Raw genomic sequence first — 23,742 nt, 5'->3', positions numbered from 1 at the left:
TTTGAAGGCAGAGCTGCAGTATGTTCTATTTTGGCATTTTGCATTGAACCTTGGAAAGCCGCTGTCCCTGCAAAGGAGGAAGCAAAAGGTGGATCACAGAGGTGACTTTTTCTGTACGCTGTGCAGTGCTGGAGGTGATGTATAAGCCTGGTGTTTCCAGCCACTCCATTACACCTTGGTGCATACTGAGAGCAGGAATGAAGCTGTAGGGGGAAAAAAAAACTAAAAACAAAACAAAACCAGATCTAAAAAAAAAAAGGGGGGGGGTGGAAATTTGTGAGTCAGACTAACTTTTCTCAAATAATCTTCATTTTTCATCCTGAAAAGTGACTGCATTATTGATGATTTTTTTTTTATCTTTACCAAACAGAAATATTTTCCAACTCTAGCTGTAAACAGTTTTACCTTGTCCAAATAAGAGGAGAATCCAACAGGATATAATGTTTACACTAAAAGAAAATGCATGCATGCATTCTTGTATCTCTTTGTGAGATATAACTTCTTGAAGCCATTACCTTATTTGTTCTGTAATGGAATAAGGTTATTGAGGGTTGAAATCTGTCAAACGCTGTGCTCTCAAATAGACTGTTCAGGAGATGATGTTCACAAAAGATGATGTGCCTATCTGCTTTCATGCTTCACAGAATAGGTCAAGGTAGAAAGGAGAGGAATTGCCTTTCAGACAAGCTCATAGAAATAGTATTCCAAATAAAGGGAGAAAAACTTGATTCATTATCCATCACCTTCCCCATAATCGTGTTTTTCTGTCATTGCAAACACTACTTGTATACTGCAGTGAAAATACCTACTGTACATTTAATAACACCTGGATAGGAATTATGACATCCTTTGATAAGAAGTGGTTATTGAGAATACACAGAAGAGAGGATTGCTTACACTTCTGCTCAGCATGCAGCTATCACACCACATTCAACAAACAACATTCATGGCAACACAGGCTCTTCAGGGGACCAAGGTGACACCATGGGACTTGCAGTTGGAAGAAAATATGATACCTGCATTAGTAGGCAGATCCGTAAGTGCAGACTTTCCACTGCAACCTTTGAAGGTGGAGTTGTTTTAGTAGTTGCTGCATGACAATGTGAGCAAAGGCCTCCCCCTCCACCAATGCCATTAGACTGGACTCTCCATGTAAGCTCTGAGTGATGAATTGCTTTCCCCTGGATGTAAAGATGATCATAGAATGCTTTCAGTTGGAAAATACCTCAAAGATCAAGCCCAGCCCATAACTCAGCACTGCTAAGTGCACCACTAAACCCTCAATGCCACAAATGTTAAATCCCTCCAGGGATGGTGACTCAACCACTTCCCTGGGCAGCCTGTTCCAGTGCTCCACAAGGTGAAGAAGTTTTTGCTAATATCCAACCTAAACCTTGCCTGGCATCACTTGAGGCTATTTCCTCTTGTCTTATCACTTCTTATCTGTGAAAAGAGACTGACCCCCATCTTGCTACAACCTACACATTTCTCCAGCAGAGAAGGCTGTAGCAATAAGTTCAAGGTAATTATTGTGATTAAGCCCCTCCTTACACCTCTGTAAAGAGGCATGCTTGCAAATCTTTAACATTTTTCTTCTGCTTAGTATGGGTATTCTCCTCAAAGTAAAGAGTGTGTAAAACTAGTCATTAGCTACACTAATTAGTGTGTATCAGTCGGCTGTGTTAAGGCAATTTGCACAAAATAACATCTAATTTGAAAAATTAGTATTGAGAACTGCAAGTCATTGCTTTCGGAGATGTTTCTGCTTATCTCTTTTCTGTGAAAACAACATACTGGAAAGCATATATCCTAAATAAGTGAAGTCTGTATTTTTTTAAAGTGAAAAGAAATGAAATCTTAGTATTAAAAATGGCTATTTTGGTTATTGTTCTTGCCACTCTCTTCAATTAAAATGTGGAAAAGTGTATATAAAATGCAATGAAAAAGTTAAACCAGTAGTAATGATACTCAACAGCACAGATTCCATTTCTTCTGGCTTAAAAATTATTACCTTCAATATTTACCATTTACCTCCTCCTCAAGTTATTGGTAAATATATATATTTTTTTTTGCTTGTATTTTATCCAGGTTCTCTTCAGTACCAGATCAACTTGGGAAGTGGTGGTTTCTGTGTCACTTCCCTGACCACAGTGTAATATTTGTTCAGTGAAAGGTTTTGCCAGCCCCCAGAGTTTTTGTGTTACTATAAATACACTAAAAGCTTTTTTGGTTCCAAAATACTATCGATTGCTGCAGGTTTGATTGTGTTGCATCAATTAACAGTATCCAGAAAGCTTGTGTGGAGATGGTGACAGATTCTGCCCTTCAGTCCATGCTTTGGTGAAATGAGCAAGCAAAAAGGGAGAATGGGGGACTTGTATTAAATTTCATTTGCTATTTTCATAATCTTAATATTATTGACATGGAAATGTCTGTATTTTCAAGGTTACGTTTTTCCAGTAATATTAGATATTTGTTGTGAGAAAGCCACAGAAATATGTTTACTTAAGATATACAACATTTCACAGCATTTGAATAAATGTTACTTAGGCTTGTGCAAGTATATATGTAGATTATCATAATTTAAGTCAATCTCACTGCCTAGATGAGTGCCTTATTTTGGCAGAATTTATTTTTAAACAAATTAATAATTATTTGCTTTGAATATACCAGTACATTATGGAACTGTCTCTTTGGGGAAGTGGTGGATGATTATGAGAAACATCATTAATATTTAGTTAAATGCTTTTAAGAGTAATAAACAAGAATGTGATTAGCATTTCTTATACAAGTCTTACATTGGCTTGAGTTTTGCTCTTAGCCAATGCAGCACAAGATTCCCTTTCAGCTTTCCATGGTTGCACCTCCAGAAAGGCTCTGGTGCAATTGGTAGGGGTGAGGGAATTTTCCATTTTTGACTGATTTTGCCTGATCATTGTTGAGAATGATGAGGGAGCTCATTTATCTTTTCTTAATAGGGATGTTGTGCCCTCATATCTTGTTTTTGTCAGTCATGGCCATGAGTGAAATTGCACTGCTTAAACACTATGTATTGTAGCTAGAGAGAGGGTTTTTGTGTCCCTTATTAGAGGAATACTTTTGCTGGATGGTCTTAGAAAAGTGTTTCTCATTTTGTTTTCAAACAACAGCAAATCTTGCATTCTGTAAGATGTAATCAAAAATGGCAGTGAACTGAAGTTTTGCTGTTCTGGAAAAGTCACAGTACTTTGAGAAGTTTTTTGTGTATTACCCATGCTGGATCTTTTAACTGCTCTGAGATACAGCATTTCAAATGCTGCTGAAATTAAAGCCAGCATAAGATATTTAAGTGGTTCTCTGCTGTGATAGCCCCTTTCAAGTGGGAAAATTCCATCTTCAGAAAATCACGATGTTGCAGAAGGTTACATGTATCCAATTTTGTTACTGGAGTTGATGATGGGAAGATTTAGGTGTGACTGTAAAGTGCTTTAGATATTTTGAATCTGATCTTTAAATTACAGTGTCTGAAATTATTCCAAGCAATTACTTTCTCCCACAAGCCGCTTCACTGTGAGCAACAGTGTATCCAAGTAGCCAAATTTCACACCAGCCTATTGTTTTGGCAGTGTGAGTAATGATACTTTTGCATATAGTATTTGGAAACATCAGGTAGATGTATTTTACACAAGAATAGTCTCTGACATGTGACACGCATTTCTTTACCTTTCATGCATGGGAACCAGAATATCCACAGGATGTCCAAGGCATCAGTGTCACTAATGAGGTACAGAAATCTGTCTGTGCCTGTTGATACCATTTTCATGTTGTGGACAAAAATAAAAGAACCAGCTTTTCATGGCTGAAGGGACTCAAATCAACAGCCCTGATCCTCCTCCTCTCTTCTCTGCCATATCTTTGGTGCTGTGTTTTCAGTCTGAGCTGACCGGTTGCCTCCAAGAATATTCTTTCACCAGGCAAATTTCTGTTCTGGAATATAATGGAGTGTGCAGCAGATACATGAAGTATCTAGGAACGAGGCAACAATTTTGGGGTCTGTTTTCCTAGGAGCCCACACATCTCTGGACTGGCAGGATGAGAAGGTGACATGAGAAATTGGCAAGTGGAGAAAGACCTCAAAAAGATATACCTTCTCTCTTAGATACTGTTTTGTCAATCCTTCTCTCTATGCTTATGACTGATACTATTGGCTGTTCAGGAGAGGAGGAAGGTAGGAAGGTTTAGTTTTCACTCCTGTTTTTCCATGGGGAATTTATGACAAATGGATGAAAAGATAAGCAATCTGACTGACATGCAGGGAAACTAAAATATTTCCTGTCTCAAATTTTCTTGAAACAGAGAAAACAATTATAATACATGCTTCATTATAATTAAGTTCACATAACATTGTGTGAAAGTGCATTAAAGGGAAGGAGGCTTCACTCTCCAGTGGAATTTTTCAGCAATGAGTGAGTTGTTTTTTCTCAAAGGTGTTTCTCAAGAAACATCTGGTGCTGTCTTACTTTAAAAAAGAAAACCCTAAATTTTCTCTTACACATTAATAAATGATAAGCCTACCAAAATTTGTGTAAACCTCATTTAACATACCAGAGATTTCCAGCTGAAAGAGAAGAAATGAGTTGTGGCAAACAAGCTGCTATGTGAAATTTTGCCATTTCTTCCATGCTAAAGCGCAAGGTATTAATGGGATTAATTAATTAATTAATTAAGGATTAATGCTGGATTGTGTATAGTCGCTCTTCCCAAAAGTGAGAGACAAAAGCTATATACTGCTCTACAGTCAGTTTTCCCTTGGAAGTTTGCTTAGGACATGCATGTTCTAGCTTTTGGTCTTTGGTATAGCTGGAAAACGCTTTAAAATATTCAGCTGCGGATTTCTCAGTCAAATGTATGCACTGGTATTGATGGAAATGTGAACGTGGAAAATAGATCTCTCAGGAAAAAATGATGCTGTGTTACTGCCATTTAGTGGGGAAGCAAAGGAATATGAAAAGGTGTTTATGGCTCTTAGTTACTTCCCGAAATATATTGCTTTTATGCTTATATCATTATAGGAAATACTTAAGAGCTTAGTCCTGCCTTTATATACAAAGTCATTAAAACCATCTCTGACCCTCAAGAGATTGACCTAACAACCTTTTTACATTTAAATTTTGCAACTTGCACAAGAGTAGACAATTTCTGTCTCTTTTCACTCTGCAGTTGGAAGCAATAATTTTAAATATTTATTAGGAAACTAAGATGTTCTAAAGTTGACATTTCTGTGGTCAGCAAGTTCACTTGTTTTTGGAGAGGTGCAAATGATGATACTGAAGATGATGAACTACTGACAACTTCCAGAGCCCAAATTATATGCCTGGAAAGTGACACAAGCCTTAATTAGCCCAGGATGTTACTGCTGACATTGTCAATCATTTGTAAAACTAAGCTTCTGCATATGCATGTATCAAGTAATTGTTTTTTCTCTATTTAAATTTTTGTGTTATAAAACAGTGAGTTGATGATTCCCCTCTTCCCTCTTTGGTCTTCATTTCTCCAAACCCCGGTGATGCAAATTATATTGTGACTTAACATGAAATATAACCAAGTAGGAGGAAAATATTTTTTCTCCAAAAAATAGAACAGAAATATCTTTTCCCCCTAAAATTTCTTAAAATTGAGAAAACTATTTATTATCTCACAATGATAAATGTGTACATTGGATTTACAGTACAGTTATCTTCCAGGTATTTGAGCTCCTTTGATTACAAATAAAAGGACAGTTTTCCATTCTCTGTCTGACAACTGCTTAAACTGTAGGCCATTTTTCAATGAGAAAAGGTAAGCAGTACAATTTGGTCACAGGAGTGCTTGGGAGGAGAAAAAGCATTTCTGCAAACCCAGGTTTCCTTGGATTACTTCTGAGAAAGAACTATTCCTAAGCATGTTGTGTATTTTTTGAAATACAGACAGTGATTACTTTTTGTTATGCCAAAGTCAAAATACAATTTTCATTCAACTGAAATGCTCAGGTTTATTGTATCTTGAGAAATATGAATTACTTTCTAGGATGAAAGTGCATTAGAAATTGGATAAGGGACTCTTATTGATTCCTTCTGCATTTATTCCTTTCTTTCAAAAATGTATCTTTGGTTTTGTGTAAGGCTTCTTTGCCTATAATTGATTCCCAAGAAAAGCACAAATGTAGAGTTGCATTCATGCTTTAAAGCACTACTTTGAGCGTGCCATAGATCACTTTGCTTTTGTTGAGCCGAGGAAATAAGTGCTTGTGAAAAATTGGTGTGTTGCATCCCTTGAAGTCACCAGTGCAGAATGGGATTCAGGTACCACTGGTGACAGCAGGGATCAGAAAGAGCAAGGCATGTGGGATCCCAGGTGGATGAAAGGGCACTTCTAAGGTGCCCCATTTCTGCTGCTTGAGTCAGTATTTCTTGTTTTAATATACAGGGAATATGTAGACATGAATCTGCAGTAACCCTGGCTTTTCTAATTGGCAGAATGAATCGGATCTGCAAACAGCAAACAGCACTGTAATTAAGTTAACATTTAAACCACAATATAGATAGCCAGAGCTTAATTCCTAGTATCACTGCTTTCCCCTGGCATTACTTTAAAGAATTACAATTGCAGAAAGAGAATCCTGTCTGTTTGATAACAAGATTAGCAGCATATTACCTCCTGAATTACGTGTTCTGGATTCAAGATCTGGAGTTCATACTCAAAGTGCTTCTGTGTGTGATTACTGTCAAATAGGTTGATTATTTTTTGTAAGCTGTGATTGCAGAGCAATAGTTCTTAACAATTTTGGTACATAATGCAGTAAGGAAAGCACCTTCACAAAGTACTTAGGCAGTGGAACAGAAAAGAGAAAAGATCCTGTGTGTGGTCTGTGATATTTTGTGTGGTTTGGGGTTTTTTTGGTTTTGTTGTTGTTTGTTTGTTTTTTAAAATATATGTTTTCTTTCTCCAGTGTTTAAATTTCTGTCTTGGGAGAATAACGGTCTTCCTCAAAAATCATTCTTAGTATCAGACATACATATGTATTTATTTATTTTCAGTAATACTTTTGAATTTAAAATATCGCTTGTTCAGTTGCTGCAAACTGGGAGGCAAAAGACAATTACGTTTGGTTACTCAAAACATTAATAACCCAAATGGAGGAGCGAAAACAGCAGTCTCCCTTCCTCAGATTTTTTTCATAAGGTGATCCATCCTGGGTGAAATTAACCTCTAAAGTCTTATGCACCATCATAAACTGAGATGCTGCTAGGATTAAACAGCTCTATTATTGCCAGTCTGCCTTTATTTTCCACCTGTCAAAATCACATTTTCTTCAAGCATATTTATTCTGGAAGTTTTAGAAGCAGACATGTTTCACCCATTAGTAGTGTCAATGATCCCATTACATAAAAAAGAGAACTGTCAGGTAACTCAGTTTTCTGTCAGCAGAAATAAACAATATCACATATACAAATAACACATGAACAGCTGGAGAAGAGTTCTGATGTGTAATAAAAAATAACATGTTGCTGGGAAATAATATGTAAACTTGAAATAATAATGTAGCTGACACCATCCCTAAGCAGTGCACTTTTTTTGATTTAGCCTTAAAAGGTTTTACAGTGGGAAATTTTATGGTGTCCTACTGCCTGGAAACAGGGAGCAATGCTTGATTGGTCAATATGGTTGGTAAAGCACATTCTAATGTGAGGAAATTTCTTCTACAGCTTACTCATTTCTATTTGAGTTCAAATAAATACGTTGTAGAAAGGCCACAGGAGAATCTCCAGGCAGTTTCTGCTGTTGGTGCATCAATTTCTCCACAATAATAAACTTACAAACATCTTGTCAGCACTGAAGCTGCATTTACTGAAACTCCCCCACATTACAGCACTATAAACCCTTGTTAGTGATGATGATGTCTGGCCACTTCTGCTTAAAATGGAGCAATCCACTTTCCTGGCACTTCATTTGCCTTATGGGGAGGATCAGTCTCCATCCTGGAGTTCCCTTCCTACTGAAGTGGTGCAAGTACAGATCACTGTCTTGCATGAAATCCTTTGCTGTAGGAACTTACTTACAAAGCAAGTATTCACTGGCACCAGTTTCACTAAAATTCGAACCAAATTATATCAATTCCCTAAGGCATTGTAGAACTTGGCAGATAAAAATGAAAATCCAAAGTTTTGTTTTCTGTTCTGTTTGGCATCAAGATATTTGTGGTTTTTAAATAAACTCTGATGCCCTTAAGCTGCACTGGGGTTTGCATTGGTGTGCAGACCTTTTGTAAAGGTTTCTAATGCCTTGTGACTGCCTTTTTGAGCAAGGGCTTTCTTCCTTAGTTGCCTTAGGTAAAAGGTTTCCTCAAAAAAAGCTGCCGTGTCCATGCAGAAGCATTTTTCAGAATCTGCCAAGTCAGGGTTTAATTATTTTCTGGAAGAAATTGGTGTCTCCTCAGTTCTAAAGTCTGAATATTTATGTATCAGAGTATATGAGAGTTTAAACTGTATAACAATGGCACCTTGATTAGTATTCTTTGCTAGACCCTAGAATCTTTTCACTATATGCACTTACTAAACAGTTATTTTCCTACCTTTGTGTTTATGGATAACTCAGGTCTCTGATGTTTGGCAGCTTAGATGATATTTCAGTATCTATAGAGAGAAAAATGCATGCATGCAAAAAAAAGAGAGAATTATTCTATTGCATGATATAACAGGGTTATTTACAAATATAACCTATTTTTTCACTTTTTGGCTGGGTTTTATTATTAGGTTATCAATATGGTAATATCCTGGAATTAACGCTGCTGGCACTGCATTAACAGCGTCTGTCAGGTTCTTTACAAAAATACACTGTGCAACAATTTCCAGGAAAATTCAGTTGTTCCTCAGCTCATTTTAGGGAGATCTCAGTTTCACAGACAACTGAGCGAGAGCATGTCTGTGTATTTTGGGGCAATCATGGCTAAGCATAGCTTTTATAGATTTGGCACATAGAGCTATGCCAAAAGCACAGCACCTCTGAGTAAGAGGGAAGGTTTCAAGTATCTCGGTATAAAAAAAATATGGATTTTTTTTTATTTTTTTTGTTTGCTTTGATAATTTTGGGAGTCACTGAAAGTGCTTTTTAATGTAATGTCTTTCAAGAGACAAGAAGCCCCATTCTTAACTTTGTCTTAACTTTGTCTTAACTTGTGGATAATTCTGCCTAATTTCAGGATTCTTCAGGAAATATTGTGCTCTTGGAGATAAGATGGTTGGGTTTTTTTCCTGGGTATTTATGCTTATAAATGGAACGAATCTTTGTCTCAGTTATTTATTATTCCATTATTGCAGTATGTGTGTTATTTTCAGGAATATTCAGCTCCTAAAATTTTATTTTACAGGGATTTAAAAAAAAAAAGTTTTAATAACAAAAATTACTGCACTTTGAAGGTAAAAATTTGACAGATTACAGAGTTCTTCACTGTACTGTGATCTTCTCATACTCTATAAGAGTGCCAAATATGTTCAAGTATCAAGAAGCAGCATACTGTCACAATATTTAGTTTTTATACTACCAGTTTAAAAATTGCCTGGAGGACTGGTGACCTAAATGTATTTTTATATATGATAACTTGTGTGAAAAGAGAGAGGCAAAGAGGGCCGGTAGAGGAGCTCACAACTAAAATATTGCTGGCTTTAGGTAGGTACTCACATTACAGTACCTCTGTCAGCATGACCTTAGTGATATAAATATTTCTGATTTAAAATGGATTAAGGATGAAGATTTGTACAAATGTAAATGTGAACTAGATACTGGAATTTCAGTTGAATGTTGAAGTTTATAAATAGTTTGAGATGTTTAAAATGGCTTACCTTTTTTCTATCAGTGATTGAACTATACCTTAAGACTGGTTAAGATGACTCCTCAAAAGGAAAGGGAAATGTCAGTTTAAGAGTGCGATTACCTTTCTTTTTTTTGGAAAGAGACATACAACTGTTCTCATGTCCTTTCAATATCTTTAATATTATTTGTAACAACAATAAAAATCCCTCAAGAATTCTTTGTGTAAGTGATACTCGCTGGAAACCCTGTAAATTGCAATTTGGAACCAAGACAAGAATAAACTTAAAAAAAAAAGTGATTATTTAGCATTTATCCTGCTTGCAGAACTGAGACTCTGCTGGTTTAATTTATTCAGAATTGTGTAAATTTTATAAAAACATGAGGTTTTGATAAATGTCCCTTTCTTAAGAACTCTCTATAGCCAGCAAGGTGTCCTGTAAAAGTTTTTGAGCAAGTCTTTGAGACTGCTGGTATTATTATCTTGCATCTTATAGACCAGCAGTGAGGTTTTTTTCAGGTTTTTTAACTGTTTATGTTTTGTTACTGAAGTTTGCTTTGAGAAAGAACAAGGTCTCTTATGTGTGAACTCTAACATTTTAAAGCCAAAGAGAGTGTGATTTCTGTTCTTGGGGGGAAAAAACAAGCAAAAGTAATCTGAGTTAAACAGCAGGGTGAAATCTATGTTAATTATTGGCCTAGGAGTGATTCTCTGCAATTTATATAAATATAACTATGAGCTCAGTTGACTGACTCCTGATTTATCATATAGGAGTCTTTATAGCTATAATGTTAACTTTTCTGCATATTGCATTTCTCAATAAACTTTGTCAGTTTCAAACTGAGCATCCACCTCAAAATTCTCAGAAAAAGAGTTGCCTAGTTTTATACCACTTTTATTTTTTTAAAACGGGAAAAGTAATGGAATTATGTTGATACTATCTGTATTTTTGTCTGCAGAGCTAATCCTTCATGATGCCATATGTTAAAAGCAAAATTAAAAAAACCCTTCACTTCTTCAAACATGAATTATGAATTAGTTCCATTTTTATATTTTCTTGCAGAAGAGGATAATTAAGCAAAGAGAACGAGTGCAGTTAACAGCATATTATAGCATGCCATATATATTCAGGACCAATGATGAGTCTCACGCTTGTTTCATGAGAAATCTTTCCAGTCTCTGCATTTTTGATGTGTTCATTGTTGTAGCTGAGCAGTAGCATCTTAGCCCTTCAGGGTGAGCATCAGAACATGGGGCTTTTGTGGATAAAGAAAACATTCTAATACACTGTGGTTCTTTTATTTTCCAGAATCATCCAGCCATACAACAAGAACAATCATGGTAAGTATAGAGGAGATTATAGGTATTGATCTGCTTATAGCTATGATTTTCCCTTTAAAAATGAAGTAGCTGCAGTAGTAAGTAGTAGTAAGACATTGCCTTTATTTTTTATAAAGTCTAATATTGTAGACATAAAATGAGTCTGTATTTCATGAGAAATCTTGGGGGGAAATGAGAGATTAAAGATCTTAAGAGGTAACAGTTCTGTCAGTTTGAATGGCTGAAAAATTCAACTACATATCTGTGTTTAAGTGATTTTTTTGTTATGTCAAATTATGGTCAATAAATTTATTGCATTCTATCTATATCACATGAGGCAGAGCACATTTAAATTTCAGAAGAATAGCTTAGTAATTTCTTGCATCGCACTCCTCAGAGGCCAGTTTCTGACTTTACCTTGAGTTTGATAATTTGGGTTCCAGAAATAGGGAGATGTTTAATACACCTTCCAAAATGAGATTAGAAAGCCTTATGTAAAAAAGGTAATGTAACTAGTGTCTCTCTTGCATTTTTATAGGGTGAGAAATGTTGGTCTCTTTCAAACTCATAATCAAGCCAGGTGAGGGCTGACAACAATTCACATAGAGAAAACCTTTCTCTGGCAGGGATTGGTGGATGCCTGCCTGTGGGTGTTTGAGGAGAGGGCTTTCTGCTTTTGGAAAAGACCAGTTTTTGAGGCGAGTGCTGAAATTTTAGAATAAGCCCCAGCAAATCATGATGTGAGCTTGTTTGTTTTCATTCCTACAGCTCTTAGTGTGTCCCTTCCAGTTTATTTGCCTCCTCTTTATGTATGGCATTTATGGGACATGTAAATTCCCCCATGGATTTCTGGACTCTACAGGGGATAAAAGGTTAATATAATTCATTGCCTTTATCATCAATGGCCATTAGTAATGCAGTGCAAATGAATTATAAATAGGTAAGGACCAGAGACCACAACATTTCAAAATAGTACAGATGTCTGGAAAAGTGATGTTTCTGTTTCCTACTGGATGTAATGTAACCCTTCTTGGTCATAAATTTGTTTTAAATACACCCATTTTAAAAGAAGATGCTTAGTTATTCAAGTGTATTCCTCTGTTATAAAATTTTGGAAGGGATTGAAAAACTTTTCAATGTTTTTTCCATGCTGCATTGGTGTTAAGAAAAGAGCGGGGCAATTATGTTGAAGCTGGTGAACCCTTCATTCTGCTTTAACTTTACTCTTTTTTGTCTTATTGATTGTACTCTGAAGATACTCTGTCTCTTTTTTCCATTAATGTATGGGAACAATTCTAAAAACTGAGATAAAAGAGTGGGGGTTTTTCCTATATATTTTTTTTCTCACACCAAAACATGTCCTAGGTTTTAAAGGGAAAAGGAAAAGGTTTTTAAATAGCTCAAGTTCTTGAGGTTCCTGTGTTGTGAACCTCTCCAGACCTCTCTGCTGACAACTCAGACCACAAGTGAATGTTCTGCAGTCAGTGTGAAGTAATTGTTCATTGCACTTAAATAAATAAAGGTAGAAATAAAAGTAAGTATTCTGCTTAGTGAGAAATCATTATAGCAATGTCTGCTCTTCTCTGCAACTAAAGCATAACTGAATGTGTAAAAGAAAATTTCTTACTCCCCACTGAGCAAGTAGAAACCGTCAGTAAAACCAGAAAATATGGTATTCCTTGCATTAGAAACAGTATGAGATTATACATTCAATACAGATGTAGCAAAGCAATACTGCTGAGAGCCAGTGTATCATCACTGCTGCAATAAATAGGTACTCTGAAATGAAGTTCCCTTTTTCTGACTGATTATGGTTCTATTGTCACATAAAAAGTTAAAGCATGACCTTTAGTCATTAGAATGTGAGAGGCACCACAGCAAATTTGTATTAGTGCCTTGGCTGCTTTGATGTAAAAGAACTTTTGTCTTACCAAGGTGAAGTATTCGAACTTTAAAGTTGTATTTATAAGTGTTGAAATAATGCAAGGCATTAAATCTGATCTTGTCTCTGAAGATTCAGATTTATTCTGAAGTCAAAGCCAGCACAGTATAGCGTGTGTTCTATAAAAAACAAACAAAAAACCAAAATGCAGGTTTTTTCTGAGGTCACAACAAGAATTTTCTTCTGTATTTAAATGCAATGATAGCTACCTTTTTTTGTTTCAGATTCTTGTTCATAAAAATAAAAACCCCAGAAAATATTTTAAGTATCTATGTGATGGGGAGAGAGGGAGAGAATGCTCTATTTTAACTATAAAATAAACTTCCTTTTATTCTGTGCATAGTTGCCTAGCTTAACCTTTCATTACTAATTTATTGATTTCCATAAATAACTATTTACTTCAAAATGATACCTGCTAAGACACGATTTATTCAGAGGTTATATAGCTTGTGTGTACCATATATGACAAACAGGGACTATAAACATTGCAGTATTTTAGCCCAGGTGCCTTGTCAAGTCAGCTGCCATCTTTTAGGAGGGTTATTTCTTTTGGGATCTTTGGGTGGGGCTTTTTCCCTTGCAAGGAAAAGTCATTGACTTAGATTTTCAACCTTACAACTATTGTGGGTGTTTGTGAAAGGTTTCATAGCAAGTCCGGAGGTTCCAAAGTTATACTTGTGTTGAGTACTTGGTTATTTTCTTGTATATGGTCTGTTGTTTGAAAATCTTTAATTTTTAATAGCCTCTGGGTATTTAAATTAAATTCTATACCTAAAGTGGTTGTGTGCCTGCACGTTATTATCAACATTTGTGACTTTATGCTGTGTAGAGATTTTGGGTATTAATTGTTGCAGTCATCTCACATTTTTCTGAATAAATAAACCAGCCCCAAACCTTGATGCTTATTAAAGGTATAATGCTATCCCTTTGGAAATAGGAATATTTCAGGAGTGGCAAAAGAGAATCAGTACCTGTTTAAAATTTAAGGTAATTCTAAACTTGTTTTAAATTATGTATTGTATCATTAGGTCAATGCAAAATATATGGAACCAATTAATATGAGTTATTGCCAGTCATCTGAATATAGCTGATTTCTTATAGTGATTTTTTTTTCTCCTTGCAGAGAGCTTCTTTATATCTGCTAGCTTTCAATAGATTTTTTATTTGTGTAAAGATGCAACAAAAAAAAATTAGAAATGTTAGTTCAAGGCAATGGGAACTTTTTTGAAACAATGGGGGAAAACATAAGAAATCATAAATTGAAATCCACTTAGGAATTTATGGTAGTCCAGTTAAACATTCCTTCAGCCATAGTACAAAAGTTCACTGTTAGTTTTTACACTTGGAATTACTGTGGGTGTAGTGTTACGTACTTAATTTCAAAGCAGAATGTCTTGTCAAACCTGAGTGTCTTTTCAGAATTTTTAGTGACTCTCAATGAATAAATGTTCGACCACTTATATAGCAGTACAAACTGAGCAACTTCTAGGCAGGAACCTCAACTGGAATTTGGGATCTGGGTCCCATTTCTGAATTTGTACAGGATTCTTCTCTTGACTTACCATCATGCATCTCAGTATCCTTGTGCTTCTCTGGGAGCCAGTGGGGACAGGAGATCTACTCTCCTGTATTACTCTCAATAACAAAAATGCTATATTAAGTTGCTACTTTAATGTAAGGTGTTTTTGGGATGGTATCCAGACTTTACTGTACTCATAGCTGCCACTAGAGCAGATATCATATGTACAGTGATCCTACACAGTCATTCCCTTGCTTTCCCTGCCAGAGCAAAGCCTTATGCCTGGTGCACTTTGTGTTGAAAGACCTGATTTTCAGTTTTAACTCAGTGCTGCTGCTTCCAGAAGATTTGACAGGGACAAAGACATGTAGCTTCTTTGTGAAGGGATCACCTGTGCTCCTTGGAAGTTGGAGGTGTCTCTGTTGCTTGAATTTCCCACTGTGAAATTAATGCAGGTGGGAAATTCAAGTCCCTGCCAGGCGAGTTTTGATGAGCAGCACTTGCAAGCAGCAGAGAAATGAACCAGCATGGGGCAGGTGAAGCTGCACAACAACCAGTCTCTGTGTAAAGTCCTTTTTGTTGAAGACCTTGAAAAGATTGCTTGGTCTCTGAGGGTGCATTCAGTTTGCAGCTTGGACACCACCTGTTTGACAGGTGAGACTCTTCCCAGAGAAAACCCCCTGATGACTTAAATATTTGTGTTCTTTATGGGATGTAAGTTTGCCTGAATCAGAACTCCCTTTGTCTTGTGAAGGTTTTCTTTCAAGTGCACTCAAAGGCTTTTCTCCTGATGACTTTTGAGCATGGAACAGTTTTGTCCCAGAGGAACAAGAGATCTCAGTGAATGCACTCAGACTAAGATGAAGAACTTGGGAGAAAGGAGTCACTCATCACAGAGGAAGATTTGCCCAAAATGCAAACTCCTCATGCTTTTTGCTGCTCTGACATGCCCCTGGCATGCAGACCCTTAACACCAGTGGCTCTGTTGCAAACTCAGAGCACAGCTCATTAGTGATGTACACAGTCAAAATCAAAGCAGCAGCAGCTAATTGCACATGGTAGTGTTGTGAAGAAATGACTGAAGCTTTTTGCCAGCAGAGTTTTAAATGAGAAGGACTTCTGTGGTAGCACAGGGGAGTATTCCTGAGGCTTTCACAACCTTTCTGGCATAACTGTGTGCTGGGGGGGGGGGGGGGGGGGGGGGAGGGGAGGGGGGAGAAATATGAATTCATCATCATCATAAAAGAAAAGCATTTAACGAGTACTTTGTATGAAAGTTCATTTTGCTCTTGGTGTTGATATTAGTGTGACAGTGGCATTGAATGCCCATTTTCATACACATTGGTGAATATATTTTTGAGAAGAACTAATGAACTGATTGCCTGGTCAAGAGCAATTGTTTTTATTAACTTGAAATTAATGTGGTCCCTAGAACAGACTGGAGAACAATGATCTTATTTTCTCTTGTCTTAATGTGAAATTTAATTAATTTCTTCAAATAGCTTGAAAGGGCTGGGGTAGAAGGGAAATAAAAAAGAAAATTCTAACCAATTTGATGCAACAGAAATGAGATTATATTTTAAGCCTTATGTCATTTTCTATAATGTTATCTCTTGCCTGGAATGAGGGTTAGGGGCTAATAAAAGTAGAAAAAAAACAGAAGTTCAGAATTATTTGCAATATCTGGCACTGCCAAGGGAAAAAAAAAGTGTTGTGAAAAGACAAGTACTTTTTCCATCAGGCTTCACCGTTTTTCAGAGTTTATACCACAGGAAAAATGCTTTTTGTACCATGTACATTTTCTGAACATTTTTTGCCTTCATGTCTCATCTTTACTAAAGGAAACATTCAGTGGTGTATTAGAAAGGAGCCTGGGAAAAGATCTGAATCATTACATGACATAACTTAAACCCATTATTGGACAAAAAAAATATACCCTTGAACGTTCCTCTATAGTGTGTGGCACTGGCAACTGCCAGATACAAATATTGAGTGGGAAAGCTGATTATGGGAATGTTTTCCATGTGTGACTTCTTACTCTCTTTTTGAGCACCACCCACTATGTACAAGAAGGGATCTGCAGTTAAAAACCTTAATGAATTTCTAATTTCATAGTACCTATGTACTTTATTCTGAATTTATTCCAAACAACAGTTGAGTTCTAGCAGCATGTCTTTTTCCCCACTAAAGCCAATACAAAAAAAAATGTGAAAGCCAAACTTCAGTCTAGACACTAAATGAAAAAAGCTGAAAAAAAATAAGCAAATATTTAAAAGAGTTTACAAAGATAGATTAATGAAACTATGTGCAACAACAATTAAATTCACTGTAAATCTTTGTTTTTAAGACCAAGGAAAACATTTTAGCTCTAAGAAAGATTTATATGTGACTCACTCAAATATGATGTCTAGTTTCTTCTCTTCTTGTTTGGTTTTGTTATATGAGATCTAAGGAATCACAGAGGAGATGGCTCAGTTACTCTCAGTAGTATAATGAATGTTGGAATTTCCTATGCAGTACATGAAATTTAAATCTCTGCTGGAGCGAGCGAATGGTGTGGATTGGGATGTGGTGAAAGTTTCATCATAATGTGAATATAATGCTTTGAATGTGAGTGCAAGAACTGTTCAGAAAAAAATGATGCCCTTGTTTATGTTTTCTGGCTTTTATGTTTTTATGTGATTTAAGAGATCAGTTCTGTGCTCTGTTCTGCTGGTCTTTGTGGGTGCTACTAGCCCTTCCTTACTCAGTGGTCATGATGTTGGCCCCCTAATTAGTGGGTAGAATGTGCAGCACTGGGTGCATTTTAGGAATGTTACAAAAATGCTATAGTAATGTGAATACTGGTATTATTTCACCAAGGAAACAGTACTTCTTCCTAAGAAAACATGATGCTGAATCCATGTAAGATAAAGTAAGCAAATTTTCATCTTTGTGTAATGTCCTCTATTGGTTTTGTCCAATTGCTAGTTACTCCTGCTGCTGATTGATTATATGGGAAACAAGATTCAGATTTCCAAGTATTTAGTATTTTTGTCATGGTATATTCTTCCGAAGCACTACCTATAGATGATCCAGAAAACATTTTCACTCTCTCCTCATGTGTCAGAAGGCAGCTTCTCTTGTTAGATCTGACTACTTGCTCTCCTTGCACAATTACTCCAGGTAAAGGTTTAGTGGAAAATCGATGCCTTGTTTTCAGTTTGATGTTATCAGCTGTGAACTGAATACAGATGTATTGCAGGTAGCTCTAACTAGATGAAGACCAGTGAGTAAACCTAAGAACCATGATACCAGCATGGTGATATAAACCTCTGTTTTCCTGCTTCTGTTCTGGTTAGCAGCAGGACCAAACCACTTGTCTTATTCAGTCACTTCTATTGAAAAACAAAGGCAAAGTAAGGACCTGCAAATTGAGAAGTATGATTTTTTTTTTAAATTAGTTTAATGCCATACTTGGATGAAAAAATACATCTTGCGCCTCATTGCTTGGGATTTTTTTTTTTCAGTTTTTTTTTTCTCAGAAAATGTTAATTCTCTCCTGAAATCAATGGGTTTCATTTTCTGAATTGCTTGATTCATAGCATTGACTCATGTCTCAGTATCTTTTTGTATAAAATGACATTAGCAATAGTTAATTTAGTTTTTAAAGAGCTTTAAAACTTATGCATAAAACATGTCAATGGGCACAGGTTGGTTGTTATCTTACCCCCAGGTGCTGATTGAGGCAGATGAGACAGGTTTTGAGACGTGTGTAGGCTGCCCTTTACAGCAGAATTCATTAATGGAATTATGCTTGTTCTCAGACAAACATCTTTCCCTTTTATTATGATTTCAGCATGCTGCTCCCCACATCCATATGACTAATGGCAAGGCCTTGCAAGCCAGTGCAAGTGCCATTAAGACAAGCACCATTCCAGTAATCAAGAGACAGAGGCAAAATTGGCTTGATGCTTCAGAGGATGGTTTCTTTATAGCCACAGAAGAGACCAGGTAAGAAGAAATGAAATCTTAATGGGGAATGAGGCTTCACTGCATACGTGTTACTGATCCACTGTTTCAATAACAGTTTCTGACGTTATTATCTGAGGTTGCATTACAGCAAAAAAAACATGTTTGGCACATGCTAAACTTTGCATCTTCTAATTACTAATATTATCAGCATTTCATTAATAAGACTTAGTGCTACTTCTCTGTGGAAAAGATTTGAACTTTTAAATTTCCCTTATTTTAGTTTATATGCAATGAGGTTTTGGGCATCTCTGATCATTCAGCAAAACATTAATGCATCTACAATGTAGGTTATCCTTGAAAATTTTCAGAACTTCAAAAATAGTGTACAGCAGAGATATAAACAGCTGATAGCATCTTTTCCAGGCTAGAAGTTGATTTATTTTAAGAGCAGCTGAGATGATAATCACCTTCAGCCTTTCATTTACACATTAATTGGTAAAATTTAATGAGCTTTTACTTTTTCCAAAAGAGCTTGATATCATGGAAGAGACACTAGTTTTTTGGTGGTTCTTCTCTTCTGTTCTTCCACTATCCAGCCCTTCCTTGATTTAATTCAGACTAAGACAAGAAGTTACAGTCTGTTTTTGTAAGCTGTGCTTGCTGGGCCTGTTTTTCAAAAAACCTTTAATATCTTGCTTAATTACAGCAAGTAATCAAACAGACTGCTCTTCACTTCTGTGATTATTTCACGAGCCTAGAAAAGCTGATAGTTGAAGAAAAATGTAAATAATAAAAAGAGGGAATAGAAAGAACATATGCAAATATAGAGATAGCCAAGGAAAACGTGCACGTTTAATCCCATTAATGGTAGGTTCAGCTAGGAAAGTTAACATACTAACACATGATAATTTGGTGTTTATTTCAATGTAGTTGATTATGGCACTTTTTGGGTTTTTTATGAGGAATGCAACAATTCAGAGAGAGTGGTAAGAGGCTCTTAAGCTGATGAGCTCTTAGGCTTCTGATTCCAGCCCAGATTGATGGCATTTTGAGAGTTGTTTGATGCAAAGACTAATCCCTTGATCAGACTAATCCCTAGCAATTGGATCCTGAAAGTGAGACTGATTACCTTTTGAAGTTTTAGAATTTTCAATTTAATTTTTCTCAATGTTATAGAGGAGTGCCTGTCAAAGGAAGTGTCTTACACTGGCAGTGATCTCTCCACTGATCTCAGAGGCAGCCCAGACAATTTACCTGGACTAGATGTTTGAATTTTAGGTGGTTGAAGTGTAGTGGGATGAGTTCTGGCTTTGCAAATCACTCATCTGTGATAGGTCTGCTTGTTCTCATCCTAGGAAATGCCCCTCCCCACTCCCAGGGATACAGACCCCATACCCAGGCCAGGGAGAAAGCAGAGCTGTTTCTGACTCTGAAGCCAGGGTGGTGTACAAACAAGGGTCTTAGTCCTCAGGGGTCTGTGTCTGCTGCTCTTCTCCAAATAATGAACGGTTTAAAGCAACATTTGAAACCTCCTGGTATGGGGAACACAGGGAATTTGAACCTCACTGATACTCCTCAAACAAGGAGGTTCCTGAACATCTGCTGCTGCATCACTCTGGCAGGTGCTGGACCAGCACAGCAAGGAATGCTTTTTATCCTTTGAAACTCATTTCACCACATGAGATCTGTTCCTTGTCTTTCAAAGGAGTGGGGTTTTTTTCCTTTTTTTTTTTGTGTTTTGTTTTTTTTTTTGTATTTTCCTGTCCCCTCATACCATTCCCATTGACTCCTTCTCTCACATGTGCTTGCTGTCTCCTTTTTAATTTTTTCTTTGATTCTTCTTACCTTTACTCCAAGACTATTTAGAGCTGGGGTAGCTCATTCTCGTCTGGGCTCTGAAAGTCTCCAGCCTTTAGAGCCTACAAGTGGAAAGCACTGCCTGGTTCTATTGCTAGGAATTCCCTCATGTCCAGGACAACAATTAAATGCTCTGTTCTTTGAGGGCAGTTAGGAGCAGACAGCAGTCCCTGACAGCCAGCCTGTCCTGTGACAGGGGATCACACAGCTCAGCAGTGCCAGGACAAAGTTGAATGCAATAATCGCAATGGGAGGAGATGTCTAGGGAGGAGATATTTGAAAGAGTATCACACAATTTACCCAGTCCTGACACAGAATGAAAAAAAAAAAAATGCAACTGAGAAGAATGAGTGACCAGGGAGCAGCCATTAGGTTCTGAACATGTTCTGAACACTCAGCTCAGAAATAATCACCCCATCTAGGGTCACAACTGGGAACTTTTTTTGTGCTCCATCAGGATCCAATCTGTTTTATCATGTGAATTTGCTCATTAAAAATACATATGAGAGAGAGACATGCTAATTATAGCAAAAGGAAAAATAATTTTCAGTATCAGGTTTTGTTTACAGCAGTGCACAAAAATCTTCATTTCTCTGTCCTAAAAAATATTTTTTTGTCTAGTGAGTTAGTGTTTAAGATGCACATTTCTATAAAACACCAAATAAAGAGTCTAGAGGGTAAATTTTCACAGAAATTTAGCTTTAGGAGCCTATACTATAATAGATGATATTCGTGGAGAAGCGAAAAAGAGTAGTAATATTGCTCCTAGACCAAATGAGGTACCAGTCTATTTCATGCTAATCAAACCCAAGATGCACGTGAGCATTCTCAATGTTATTATTCATCAACAGATAAGGTGAATACATGTATTTAATACTCCATTTTAGAAGAAATTTCGGTAATGTTAATTTTTAATAATCACCCTTTCCTCTCAGAATTTAAGCAGCAGTATTATTTCTGTAAAGTTAACTCTTCTGTATCTAATTGCTCACATATGTGGGATATTTGTAGCAGTGGATATGAAATATTAAGAGCAGTGAAAATAACTATGGGAACTATGTATCATTTAAGCTTTCCAGTGTAACCTTTGGAGTTACCCTAGAATTTTAGGGCAGTGTCCTTCTCTCTACACTCATGCCACAGTTCAACAATGCCTGCAGGTATTCTTAAAAACTAGTGTGACCTTGTGTATCGTGGAAACACAAGGACTGGAGTTTACATCTGAAGTTGAAATATTTTTAGGTGCTAATCCGCACTTCTGAGTAGAATAGGAATGTATTTTATATCCGTTGCAATGCACATCCTCATACAGTTCAGCTTTGTTTTTAGGTTGCAGCTATTTGAAAGCCATTTCCTCCCCTGTTGTTCATCAGTATCTGCCCATCTGGGAAATGTGGCAGCAGAACTCCCATTTGTGTTTCCCTCCTTCCCAGCCCAATTGCCTCTGCAGAGCTGGGCTGCACATTAACAAGGTGCTGAGCCCCAGTCATTGCAGCCCACAGACTCTGTGGGGAAGAGACAGAATTTTTCCATCTGTCTGCATTTTAGTGCCTTGGAAGGATCACCCCCATGAAATTTGCTATGTGTATGTGTGGATGTCCTTCTGAATACTGTCAGCAAGCTCAGTGAATTTTGCCAGTGAATACAGAGGCCCCCAGTTCTGCTATTTCATCTCTAGTGACAAGCTGCACTCTTCATTCCCAGCCCTCCCTGATGCCTGTGTGAGCACAGCTCCCATGGGATTTCCCTGCCTCTGTTCAGTCACAGACTCACAGCAGGGATTAATTTAGGCAGAAAACCACATGGCAGTTCAAGGACACTTACCTTTTAACATTACATCATAATTTTATGTTGACCCTTACTGGATTTAATATTTTTGTATTTTCCTTTGTTTGTATCCTTTTCAAATGAAATTCTTGTTCCCTACTGTGAAATAACTTGCTCAAGATTTTATTCTAAATTGCAAATCTGTTTACACAATTCATTAGAAAAAACACTCTTTAAAGAGCCTCACGTTTATCACTGCTCACCAAAAGACCGTCCTGACTTTTTTTTTAATATCCTTAGATATTAGTTGCTAGGTTTCTCCTAGCACTAAGTGCCTTCCTTAGGATAAGCCAAGCCAGAAGTCTCCTAACTGTAAAAGCATTTTATTCATTTATTTGTACTAAATCAGCTTGCTATAAGGAAGTTATTTGGGTGGTGTGGGTTCTATTGTAGGCCCAAATTGGTCAACAGAGAAAGTTACCATATTGCAAGGAACTAAATTCTTTATACAGAATTGCTATTCTGAGAATTAATAATTGAAAAATAATGGAACGGTTCATATTATGGTCTTCAGAACCTTAGTAAAATATAATAAATTGGCTTAATATATCTTGAGTTATGTAAGATATAAGCATATTCTTTGAGTAAAATTAGTAATATTACTGTTGAACCATTTGATGTTAAGGGGAATATATCTGTTGATTAAAACCTTTCTTACCAATTCTAGGTATGCAGTGTACCTCTATTTCCTATACACACACTCTGTCCTTAACAGAGTGCATGTGCATGCCAATGATCAGTCTTGTGTAGGGACAGCTAAGACACTGGATGGTAAATGAATTATTTTTTTTTCAGCATTTGCATTATAAGAAATGTGTGGAAATGTTTGGCTGACTGCATTATAGCAGCGGATTCTGTGTGCTTTCCCTTATGGGCCGAAAAGCATATTTGCATATAGATCTGCAGTTGAATGACTCAATGCTTGTTTCCTTTCAGTGCTGAAGCAGTTAGAAACCTTCTCACGGTAAGTGCAACTCCATTGGGAATGAGTTAACTGCAACTGCTAAAATTAGAATGCGGTCTTTAGCTGCTACCAGCAGACATGGCTTCCTCTTTTTGCTGATAAGATGATTTGAGAGGCATCCCCGTGGCAGTATTACATAGGCAATTTTCTTATCCCTCACTTCATGTTCTGTCTCCAAAAGGAAAAATCTTCCCTTGATTTGTTGAGGTGCTACGTAAGGATATCACAGTGCTGTGATAATTACCTGGTACCACTCATTTTTATTTATGCATGTCTCATAGCACACACACAAAAAAAGCTTAAAATCCAAAGTTGCATGTCGAGAAAGAAGAGAATGTGAGGCTGACAACCAGCTTCTGCAGAATGTTGAGTCTTGCTGTGCTGTCAGTGGTCTGCTTCTCTTGCAGAAGTGGGGGAGAGCCACGCTGGTGCTCATGGCCCTTGGTGCTCCTGCACGTGCTCTGGCCCTCTCCACAGTGTAGCTTCATCTGTGGAAACCCCAACCCGTGCCACGAAACACAAACTGAAGACCT

At 36.9% G+C, this 23,742-nt stretch overlaps 1 protein-coding gene across 2 annotated transcripts in view; it reads left to right on the top strand.

Moving 5' to 3' along the window:
- The window catches only part of MTA3 (metastasis associated 1 family member 3), a 129,539-nt gene that overhangs the window by 93,768 nt on the left and 12,029 nt on the right, over positions 1-23,742 (top strand). For both annotated transcript variants that reach the window (XM_062489258.1, XM_062489257.1), the window contains exons 17-18: positions 11,136-11,167; positions 18,446-18,600. In XM_062489258.1, the coding sequence (XP_062345242.1) occupies positions 11,136-11,167; positions 18,446-18,600 (187 nt within the window). The remainder of the gene's footprint in view (positions 1-11,135; positions 11,168-18,445; positions 18,601-23,742) is intronic.

The sequence above is a fragment of the Cinclus cinclus genome, chromosome 3, assembly GCF_963662255.1.
Source record: "Cinclus cinclus chromosome 3, bCinCin1.1, whole genome shotgun sequence".
NCBI lineage: Eukaryota > Metazoa > Chordata > Aves > Passeriformes > Cinclidae > Cinclus > Cinclus cinclus.
This window is presented reverse-complemented; position numbering and strand designations above follow the sequence as displayed.